Source organism: Raphanus sativus, chromosome 9 (assembly GCF_000801105.2).
Source record: "Raphanus sativus cultivar WK10039 chromosome 9, ASM80110v3, whole genome shotgun sequence".
Classification (NCBI taxonomy): domain Eukaryota; kingdom Viridiplantae; phylum Streptophyta; class Magnoliopsida; order Brassicales; family Brassicaceae; genus Raphanus; species Raphanus sativus.
The window spans coordinates 23,314,609-23,326,894 of NC_079519.1; the positions used below are offsets into that span (position 1 = coordinate 23,314,609).

Below are 12,286 nucleotides of genomic sequence, written 5' to 3' on the forward strand. Positions count from 1 at the left end.
AATACTGAAGCACATTTATCTATGTTCTTTTAGTTTTTCACAAATATTACCACTTTATGCCACTGCCATAAAAATACAGTAGTTTTATCATTTAGTTTTAACATAAAAAAATGTGGTTTCTTTTTCCATCGCTCGTCGTTCTATCCCCCACGAAGATCTTCTCCTCCTCTTCCTCCTCTTCGCGCTCGATTTGCGGGGAAGCTCCAACTGATCAAATCAGTAATTTCTAGTCTAGCAAACTTCTGGATGGCTGCATTTAGGTTTCCTAGTGGCTGTATAAAAGAAATTGAGAGGTTGTGCTCTGTTTTTTTGTGGTCGGATCCGGAGTTGAATAACAGAAAAGCTAAAGTGTCGTGGGTGGATATATGTACTACAAAGAAAGAAGGGGGGTTGGGTCTTAGAAGATTGAAAGAAACGAACACTGTGAGCTGCTTGAAACTTATATGGCGAATCCTCTCTTCAAACTCGATGTGGGTCAACTGGGTGAAAATGTATTTGATACGTAAAGGCTCCTTCTGGACAGTTAAGGAATCTACACAGATTGGCTCTTGGATGTGGAAAAAGATACTGAAGTGTAGGGATCTGGCAAAGCAAATGTATAGAGTTGAAGTTAAGAATGGGAAGAAAGCTTTGTTTTGGTTGGAACATTGGTCTTCTTTGGGTCCATTGAAGGAGTTACTAAATGAAGGTAGTCGTATATATATGGGCATTCTGCAAAATGCCACAGTTGAGGAGAGTTGAAATCGGAGAAAGCGCCATCACAGAGTTCTGATTTTAAATAGAGTGGAAGAAGAAATTGAGAAAAGAAGAGATAACAGAGTTGATGAGGAGGATGTTTCTTTATGGCTAAATGGTAGAGGTCTGAGTAAGAAAGTTTTCTCCTCTGCAGAAACTTGGGAATTTATAAGAGAGAAGAAGGCTCATGTTGATTGGGCAGAAACAGTTTGGTTTAAGAACTCTACTCCGAGATACTCCTTTATATTGTGGCTAGCAATGAAGGGGAGACTTGCTACAGGGGACAGGATGAGAGCTTGGCAGAGTAATGCAAGAGAGGACTGTATATTGTGCAATGCGCCTTTGGAAACACTTGAACATTTATTTTTTGAGTGTACCTATTCATCTCAGGTATGGGAAGCTCAAATGAAAGGTGTTTTAAGAGATCAATTCACGGTGAAATGGGAAGAAGTTAAGAGAATTCTGCGGGATTCAAAAAGATGCAAGATGCAGAGTTTTATCATTAAGTATATGTTGCAGGCAACGGTCTATATGCTATGGAGAGAGCGTAATAGAGGAAGATATGGAGAGGCTAATGCACCAGCAGAACTTATTATCAAGTTGCTTGATAAAATATGAGGAACAAGCTTACATTGATGCAAAGAAAGGGAGATAAAGTAATTGGGAAAGGGATGCAGTTTTGGTTTGCTACAAGATAGTTCATCTTGTTGAGTTATATTCAGTAGGAGTGAGGGCTGAAATATCCAGTAGGAGTGAGAGCTGGCAGGTTGGAGAAGAAAGGGAAGGGGGAATGAAGAAGAAGAGATAAATCTAAAGAGTTTATATTTTCTCAAAACTTTTGTATAGAAAGGTTAGAACAAGAACACACTTAGTTGTAACAAGGCCTTTTTTTTTAAATTAAATTTAACATTCAATTTAAAAAAAATGTGGTTTATACTGTTAGTTACCCATTATTATTTTTGTCTGGGCTTTCTTTTTGACTCACATGGTCTAAACTTCTAAAAATATTAGCAAATCCGGCCTATTTTAAATTTTGGGCTATCATAATATAATTTTCAAAACAATTTTATTTTTGTACATTTCCATTACTTTTTAATTTTTAAAAAATCCTGTTATTAAAAGTTTAAAATATTTAAGCTTACATACACAAGTTATAATAAATTTGAATTTAAAAAAACACACAATAATATTTTCATACTAAAAAATGGATATTTATATAACATCATATTTTATAATCAGACACTCAACAAACCGAACAAAATACACAATATTAAAATTCAACAAATATAAAAACCGCTAAATTTTTATTTACCATTTAATCTTTTCAAACATACATCCGCGCGGATGCGCGGATCCAAAATCTAATGTATATTACTATTCAAAGCTTTTAAGAGGAGAGAAAATAAACGTAGCAGAGATCATATTGACCGATAATGAGCTTGATTGGTATTGGTGAATAGGGCATGAAGTTATACTCACATTTTCAAAGTTACATAAATTATAATATTATTTTTATTATATAATAACATAGCATATAGCATATCCAGATTTGGATATGATCGGTCAAAGTACATTGACAAATTAATTTGGTGTTTTCCTCTCCACAAGTTGAGATCAAGTCAAAGTAACGTTCCCTAATTATCTTTTCCTCTCCATTTAAAAATTAACTAGATTTTGACCCGCGCTTTAATTAAAATCTAACTGAAAAGATATATACAGACTAACAATGCATTGATATTGGTTCGAATCCGAGTCCAAAGCAAAATACCTATTAAGATTTTTTGGATATGCGTCTGGATCTAACCCGAGACCGGACTGGATACTCAAAATAACCTGAATTAACATTGGTGTATATTAGATATATTTGGGTATTTCGGATATGTTTTGTATTACAATTATTATTTTTAAGTTTTGGGTCTTGGTTTTCGGTTATAGTTTCAAGCTTCAAGTAATTTGTTTTTTAAATACAAATATTTTGGATATTTAGATGAAATTTTGGGTACTTTTTGGTTCATCGTATCAGATTTCAGGTCAATTTCGGACAATTTTGAGTATTCGATTATTTTGGGTATTTTTGTGTTTATTTTTGGAGTTTTTTGGATACTTTGAATATTTTTCGGGTTCTAAATATGAATCGATCCGATCCATTTGGTACCCAAAAATTACATGTAGTTTACGCGTATTTTATTATTCATCCAAACTCAAAAGAAACCAACACGAACCCAAAAAAAAAACAAAATCAAATACCTACTTAGATCTAAATGTCTAGGATCTGAAAGATTCATACCGAAAGAAACCGATTGGTACCTGACCCAAAAATCTGAATGCCTAAATCTACTATCTCTTATTATATCTCTTATTATATCTTGTATGCATTTTATAAATTTACATTTATTATGTTTGGTGAGACTTAAGATTACTTACAGTGTTTTGGCTAATTTAATAATATAGATTTATAAGATTTTTGTAGTTTTTAAATTTAACTTAAATAACAATTCTATAAAAAATTAGAAATCTGATTTCATTTTTTTTATAAAAAGTGGTATTATATAAGATATTAATATAAACTGATAGTTAAAATTTGAATGAATAATTTTAACATCTGTTTATTTCAATATATAAATATTTTATTTTTTAGAATTGAAAAATCCGGGATAGTTTAATAAAAATCTAAACAATCAAAATTAGTTTAAAACTCGATCAGATGTGAAATCCATACCACTAAAATAGGACAATTCTCAAATTTTAAAGAATGAAGGTATATTTATAATATTAGGCGTAAGATGGTATAGGCCATCGAAAATTAGGGTATAAGTTTTTAAATATCTTGGTTGTTACTAATAAGAGATCTTAAAAGAATGTTTAGATTACATTTTCTATAAAATCTACGATAATTATGTAAAGCTACATCAATTATTTTCAAAATCGTGTATAATACACAATCTAAAAACGTGCAGATATTTAAGATTCCAAAAAAAATCTCAATATTAAAGTAAAAAATATTTGTTTATTATTTCTGTTATAGGGTTTGGTTTTGTATTTGTAATTCAAAAAAATGTGACGAAAAACGCAATCTTAATTCTTATATCTAAATTTTTAATATGAATCGGATAAGATGAATAAAGAAATGAATGTATAAAATTGTTTTGATACATTAAATTGGACACTGATGCATCTCTGTTAAGAACTTGATGCTCTAATGGAAGAGATGAAATATAAGATTGCTTTATTCATGCCCCCTCTGAAAATCATTTGATCTCATTGAATAAAATGTGCGTGGAATAAACATTTGATAAAAAAAATACTTGATACTTTTAATGGAGGAGGATGAGACAGATATGATGGACACATGACCCTTTTGTATTGGAACATTTGATCTCGTTTGATAAAATGTGTGTATGAAATATCAATCGAATAGGTTTGATAAAAGCAATTGTTTATACTTAATTTTTGGTTGATATAAACCGTTGGGTGTTGAAAATTATGCGGTGGGAGGTTAAATATAAGTTATGCATTTTGGTTTGTATATAGAAGGTTAGACTAAAAATGAATAGGTCCAATAGGTCCAACAACTTTGCATAAGTAGATTTTTTCAGAATGTTTCTTTTTTAATAGTATAGATTTGGTGTTTTCCTCTCCACAAGTTGATGATCACGTCAAAGTAACGTTCCCTAATTATCTTTTCCTCTCCATTTAAAAATGATAATTGAAATGCCTACTTGGTCAAACTTGTCAAGGAGACAAAAGGAAATAAATACTCCATCTGTTTGAAAAAAATACATATCTTAGACTTTTTACATATATTAAAAAAACACATTACACTTGATTGTAAATGCATTGTTGTTTATGAACAACAATTTTTCATAACTTTTAACCAATAAAAATCCAATAAGCACTATTAATTTTTTGAAGTTAATTTTTTTTGAAGTTAACAATTTTTTATTAAAAAATACATTAAAAAGGTTAAAAAATGTATCTTTTTAAAACAAAAATTTTTCGTGGAATATGGATTTTTATGAAACTGAGGGAGTATTATGTTACTCTCTCTGTTTCAAATTAATTTGCATTTTAAGATTTTCACACTTATAAAGAAAACACATTAAAACTTACTTATTAATGCATAGTTTTTTTGTAATTTTATATTTTTATATTTTTAAACCAATAAGATTTTAAGAAATGCAAGTAATATTTTTGAAATACATAATTTTTCATTATTAGCTTAGCTGACAAAAAGTACATTGAAAATATGAAAAATACATCTTTGTGAAACAAAACTTTTTCTAGAACATCGATCTTTCTGAAACAGAGGGAGCAGTGTTTAGTAAAAAAAAATGCATTCCTTAAATTACATTCCAAATAAATTGTTTCTTTCGACTTTGATTATTCTTGGAATGAATGTTAAGATGCGTATGACTATTTTGTTCTAAACCCTCTTTCTCTCTCTCCAACAATGGCGCAGCAGCTTTTCTCTTCCTCTCATCTTTGTCATTCTTCAGTCTCAAACCGTCTTAATATCTCTCTCCTCAGCCGCAATGTGCTCCTCCTCCTCCTTGTCTCTCTCCGCCTTCTCCTTGGTGTATTCTTACCATGGACAGGATCTCCCTTATTCATATTTCCTAACAGAAGCTCTTCTTCTTATTCTTCTTTGCCCTCCAACTGGCGCGACTATTCTCTCCCTCAAGCAGCCAAGTTCGTTGCTAAGGACGGGACTGTGATCGTCTGCACAGTTAGCTATCCCTTCTTGCCTTTCCTCAACAACTGGTTGATTAGCGTTTCTAGACAGAAGCATCAAGACAAAGTCATCGTGATCGCTGAGGATTACGCTACTCTCTACTTGATCAACCAGAAGTGGCCTGGCCATGCCGTTCTCATTCCCCCAGCGCTCGACTCTCAGACCGCATATAAGTTCGGCTCCCAGGTCTAGTTTCCACATCCTTTAGCTTGAAACTTGGGTTTATGTGTATCCGTTCCATCGTATCATATGCTTTTATTTTAACACTAATTAGCATTCTTCATCGTATTTAGATCATGTACTTATAATTTTAAACCAATTAACATTTATCACCTGATTTATATTAAAAGATATTTCTTATTAGAGAATCGTATCCTACATCAAAATTGAAAAATAATATATAAACCGATTGGTTTTGACATGAAAACTAGTAGACTCGTAGTAGCAGAGCTCGAGGCTTGTCGATATTTGATCGAATATACACAAACCCATAGTAATAAATATTAGCTCAAAAGTGTATCTACACAAACTAATAGTAATAAATATTAGCTCAAAAGTGTATCTCCAAAAGGGTATTAGAGAATATTATTCCACAATATAACTTTAAAAGCCCATAATTCATATCGCTTTATAATATATATATATATACAAGACCGTCTCAAAATTTTATAAGACCCTGTCCAAAAGAGATTTAACTATATATTTAATGATATAATAAAAAGTTTTAAACCAAATTTATGTATTATTTTTGAAAATATCTTAATATCTTTTTTTAGATTCGAGTTTTACCCCAACCCTACAGCACATGTTATTAGAGCATTTCCAATGTAAAATTTATTTTTTTTTTAAAATAGGGTAAAAAGAAAATAGTGTAAAATTACTCTAACTCAACTTCATATTTCACTCCAAAATAAAATAATGAACAAAAAATAGATTACTCTATTTATGAAATATAGTAAGATATATAGTTGAGTTGTAGCATTTTTTATTCTATATAGTCTATTTCTCTCCATTTTAAAAGAAAATTTTGAGTGAGTTAAGAGATGCCCTTGATGACCATGTACATATATTACTATGCATACCATAAGTTCTTTTAGTCTTGGAAGGTTTTGGTTTGGATGTCGAACTATGTTTAATACATCTATGGCTGATTTTATGAAAAATAAAAGATGATGAACCTTGTGTATGTAGTAGCAACCATTTTTTATTTCTGGTTTTTTTATACAATTTTGAATGATCCTGTTTACCCTGTTTCTGGATAATCACCACAAAAGTTGTTATATTGCAATAGAAACCTATCTTTCAACTGCATTATTATATCCAAATTAGGGTTTCTTCAAGTTTCTTCAAGTTTACATCTCGGAGGCCACATCTCTTGCAACTTTTGGAACTAGGCTATAATGTGATGTACAACGATGTTGATATGGTCTGGTTGCAAGATCCATTTCAGTACTTAGAAGGAAGCCACGATGCATACTTCACCGATGACATGACTAGAGTATGTGCTTTTCTATTCACACATCTCCTTGCCATTTTAGAATGGTATTATTAAATCCTATCTCACTGCTGTTTTTGGTGTCAGATAAAACCTTTGAATCATTCCCATGATTTGCCACCTCCGGATCGAAACGGAGTGACTTACATATGTAGCTGCATGATTTTCTTGCGTCCCAAGAATGGTGCAAAGCTTCTCATGAAGAAATGGATTGAGGAACTTCAAGCTGGATCTAAAGCATATGAAGGAAATGATCAGCCTGCTTTTAACTGGGCACTCAACAAAACATATCATCAGGTATTTTTTGGGGTTTAAAGCTTATGGTCTCAAAGACTCAGCCTTTTGATACTCTCTTTGTCTGAATTATGAATGTTTGATCACGGTATTTGTATTAGTTCAGTTGTTTGAATTCATTTCAACTCTTTTGTGATCTTCTTTTCTTCAGGTAGATCTCTTCTTGCTTTCCCAAGCAGCGTTTCCAACAGGAGGATTGTACTTCAACAACGAGACATGGGCTGAAGAGACAAAGGGGAAACATGTCATAATCCACAACAACTACATTATTGGTTATGACCATAAGATGAAACGCTTCCACGACTTTGGTCTATGGCTAGTCGATGATCATGCTTTTGAGTCCCCACTGGGAAAGTTAGAGTAGAATTATTTGTTTTTGAGTGAAAGTTAGACTAGAATTTGAATGTCTTGTTATGTGTGAATGTTATATGGCTGATTCAAAAAATGCAGAAAACAGGGGAAAAACAGAGGTAAATAAAAGAAGATCCAGATATATGCAGTGCAGGTCGTGAGGACATGTGAAACATTGGGTGGAATCCCCAACTTTTTGTGGTCTATAGACTATAATTATATACATGTATATATTTAAAATAAAATATAAATATAGGCATAAAGTGAAAATATAATTTATTCTAAAGCTGGTATTTTATATTTTTGAAGATACTTTATGACATATGAATAAACTAAATCCAAATTAGATCAATTAATTTTTAATATATCAACTACACATTACATCAAACTACAAATAATTTTATGATAGTTTCTTTAATAAATCTAGTAAAGTCAATGATCTAAAAATAGAAAATAAATTGAATTGTAAATCAGATTTATAGCTTTCTTTACTATAGTTGTCCCAACAAGTTTTCATATTCAAAATAAAACTATATAAAGTTATAAAAGGTGAATTTATGAAATGTACATACACAAAAAAATAGAATATAGCAATGCTTCCATCTATGAAGAAAGATGCTGACAATTTTGCATGAAAATGGATAACTTTTTCCTTCCTGGCGTGTAATTATTTTTTTTCAGTATGATCTATTATATTATTAGTGTTTCAAAAAAGAAGATCTAGTATATTATTTATACTGTATTTATTAAATAGATGGCACAAAACAATAAATTCACAGCAAAAGCACATTAAAAGAAAGAGGAAGAGGATGAAGGGGAAGGAAGAGGAGGAAGACATGGAGCAGGAAAAAGAAAGACATAGTTTTACTGTACATGGAAGTCTCCAAGCATTTTTTTGAATAAAACACAATTCTAAGCATTGATTAAACAAATGTTATAGCACATGTAAAGGATGTAAAGAGATGGTGGGATGTCATGAAAGAGAAGAAAAGACGGCATAAGGGGATGAGGATCGACTAGTCGAAGGTGGATGAGAAGATAGTGGCTATGATGAAACAAGTAGTGGTGGGGCTGATCTGGTACATACGAAGGTGATTGATGTGGAAAATAGATACAGAGACCGGAAGTAAAATTGATTGAGTAGTGAAAGAGAAGAATCATGAGGTGGAGAAAGACATAAGATATACAAAGTAGCTGGTGGAGTTGACGCCAAAATTGATGGAAGAGGAGAATAAATCATCACATGAGATAGAGATGAAGAAGAGAGGTGAAAGGAGGTGAAGAAATGACTGGTGGTAATGGTGGCGGAGGAGAAAATGGTGACGGCGATGAAACAGTCTGTGGTGGTGACAGTGTTACGATGGAGACGGTACACTGTAATTAAGAAACCAAGCAAAATCATATCTACATTTCTGTCATAAAATAGAATAGCATACCCCGTGGTAACTGTTCATCATCGTTTGTATTTTTCCAAATACCAACAATAAAAATTTTCAACCCCTCAGCAAAATCATACCAACGATTCTAATTTTGTCCAGATCACAAAAACTCAACTCCATTCAGCAATTTGCTACAAATCAATTTTCAGTAGAGTTGTATTAGATGCGCGTAGAAGCAGTGACATGAGAAATGCTATTTTGTCTACTTTATCACTAATATGTAGTATATCAAAACAATTAGCTTATTATGATTATTTTGTTATGATTGTAGATTCCAATTTCTCTTTATAAAAATCTGTCACCTTGTGTATGACGAAAAAATATCTAATGTAGTGTCTCTAAAATTTTTTTTCAGTGCCAGGAATAAAGACATCAAAAGTTCAAAAACAATAAAAAAGCTTAAAATAAAAATGAAATTGATGCAATGAAGCTCGTGACATTTCTTACTTTTTGAATGATTATTTTGATAAGCGTTGAGCTCAAAGAATGATTATTGAAATGAGACTCATGAGGCGGAGAAAGACATAAGATATACAAAGTAGCTGGTGGAGTTGGCGCCAAAGTTGATGGAGGAGGAGAATAAATCACCACATGAGATAGAGGAGAAGAAGAGAGGTGATAGGAGGTGAAGAGATGACTGGTGGTAACGGTGGCAGAGGAGAAGACGGTGACGGCGATGAAACAGTCGGTGGTGGTGACAATGTTACGAAGGAGATGGTACACTTTAATTAAGAAACCAAGCAAAATCATAATCTATTCTATATTTCTGTCATAAAATAGAATAACATACCCAATGGTAACTGTTCATCATCGCTTGTATTTTTCCAAATACCAACAATTAAAATTCTCAGCCCCTCAGAAAGCGATTCTAAGTTTGTCCAGATCACAAAAACTCAACTCCATTCAGCAATTGCTACAAATCAATTTTAGTAGAATTGTATTAGATGCCCGTAGAAGCACTGACATGAGAAATGTTATTTTTGTCTACTTTGATGTAATGAAGCTTGTGACATTTCTTACGTTTTTGAATGATTATTTTGATAACCGTTGAGCTCAAAGAATGATTATTGAAATGAGACTCGATTACTATTGCCGTTTAAATAATAACTAGATCATGACCCGCGCACTTGCGCGGATTTATCTTTTGATTCACATATTTTATATATATGTTGTATATTATTTAAGATTTATAATATAAAAAAGTTAGAATGATTCGGAACCAAAAAAAATTGACCCGGACAAAAACAAATTAAATACTTACTTAGATCCAAATGTTGAGAACTCGAAGAACTCATACCTAAAATGAATAGATTTATACCCGACCCAGCGAGCTAAATTTCAAACATAATATCTTTTGTTATATTTTTAATTCATTTTTGGGTTGGAGAAATTTACTATTTATTCGGAAGATTTTTGGCTAACTTAATGGTATATATTCGTAGGTTTTTTTTTTGAACATGAAAAAAAAGATTTGGGTCTTGATTAAATTTATTTTATATAACAAATTGCTGCTATAAATAATTTTTATAAAAATTAATTTGTAACAGTAATATTTGTTATAAATTAGTATATCATGGTTTATAGGTTCAAAGTATAGAGTTAGTTGTCTTTATAGTATTGTTAATATTGATAGATGCAAGTTAATGAATACAGATAATATATTGTATTATTAGTAATCTGTCGTATAGTATTATATGTTAGTAGATGTATTATTAATAATCTATCTTATAGTATAATATGCTAGTGGATGCATATATAACCAATATAAGGAAACATGCGTAGTGGATATAATAATAAGGTAAGAAGTGAAAAACTATGGTAATAGTTGATATTAATTATTTATAAAAATACATATCTAATAATAACTAGATTAATATAGCATTAGTTACATAAGGTCCAACTTTAAAATCTACCTAGAAGAAGTTGTAATGTTTCTGTTTTATGTTTTAATAAGATAGATAGATGGTCTAAACCATGAATTAATTCCCATGCAATACGAAATTGCTAATTCTACATGCGGTGCGGTCAGACATCGTGAAATTCTAATCCTCTGTAGACAACCGAACTTACCTATCACCGATAAGCCGGCCTTTATAAAGGATTAGTCTATATCTCAGCTTGGAATATCCCAAGCTTAAACAAAATAAAAAATAAAAGTCTTTACATAAAATTAAACTAAGACCATCATTAACTCAAATACTCATGTGGTATCTTATTTTTTTCTTTTTTATTGTCCGATTTAAAAAAAAAAAATTAAAAACGGATGAATCAGACCGCCACGTATAATTGGGGCGTGCAAACACAAGCAAATACGTTTTTTGTTTCGCGACTTTCTTCCTCAATTTTGCCGTTTAGGTGATCCCCTCCCCTAAAACCCCTTCTAAATATCTCCGATATTTATGCTCTAACTTGAACAAGTTAAAGAACAAAAAATTTATTGAGTACTAATAAGTAAAAGTGTTGGATTACGTTAGGTATAACTCATACGGTCGAATAGTGTCTAATGCTCAATCAATTAGTCAAGAGATTAAGCAGAGATTTTTCGATGAGTAATTTAGTGTAATTATATACTTTTTTTTTTTTTTTTTTGATATCTCTGATGTCTGGGCAGCCACTTTCCCAAATATCTTCCGAAGGGGTCCAGCGCTCCAGCAGTAAGGATGTTAAATCGCTGTGGCCGGGTTTCGAAGCTGGGTGGCGGGCACCTCAGCCGAGGTTCCATTACCACCAGGCTACGAAGCCCGGTTGTGTAATTATATACATTTCTCGGTTTACTTACAAAACATAAGTGAACTTATACAAATAGTAACTTGTGGTGTAATAGCCAGTCACTCTTATTATTTTTACAGTTCAAATGTGATTTTTGTCTAATTTATCAGCTTTCAAATTTAAAGAAATGAAAATTACGAAATAACTTTATTTTCAACTCAGATTTGCAAACCTGCTATTCTAAAATAACTACATCTGCTATTCTTTTTTTTTTTGCAATTTCTATTATTTTTCTTGCTAATCTTACATGTTTTTTTTATTTTGCAATCAAATATTTTTTTTCTTTTGCAATTTCTATTGTTTTTTTTCTTTTGCAATATATAACAAATTCATTAAAAACATTTAAGTTGGACTTTAAATCTACAAAATGATGATTTCTTCAACTATTCCGATTAACTGAAATCTAAGGCCGAATCACTACGACTCCGGTCGCAATACATTTCTCCTGTGATTTTCCGTTCTCTATGCCGC

General features: G+C 31.6%; 1 protein-coding gene across 1 annotated transcript; it reads left to right on the forward strand.

The window, feature by feature from the left end:
- The first annotated feature begins 5,161 nt into the window (after positions 1-5,161).
- Positions 5,162-7,891, forward strand: LOC108826507 (UDP-D-xylose:L-fucose alpha-1,3-D-xylosyltransferase 1-like). The gene is made up of 4 exons (XM_018599882.2): positions 5,162-5,654; positions 6,808-6,965; positions 7,050-7,259; positions 7,408-7,891. The coding sequence occupies exons 1-4, from the start codon at positions 5,186-5,188 to the stop codon at positions 7,618-7,620; spliced, it is 1,050 nt and encodes a 349-aa protein (XP_018455384.1). The 5' UTR covers positions 5,162-5,185; the 3' UTR covers positions 7,621-7,891.
- Positions 7,892-12,286: the final 4,395 nt, after the last annotated feature.

Coding starts and splice junctions, on each gene's coding strand:
- LOC108826507 (XM_018599882.2), top strand. CDS start 5,186: ATGGCGCAGCAGCTTTTCTCTTCCTCTCATCTTTGTCATTCTTCAGTC. Junction 5,655..6,807: donor ATATAAGTTCGGCTCCCAGG/TCTAGTTTCCAC, acceptor GGGTTTCTTCAA/GTTTCTTCAAGTTTACATCT. Junction 7,260..7,407: donor TCAACAAAACATATCATCAG/GTATTTTTTGGG, acceptor TCTTTTCTTCAG/GTAGATCTCTTCTTGCTTTC.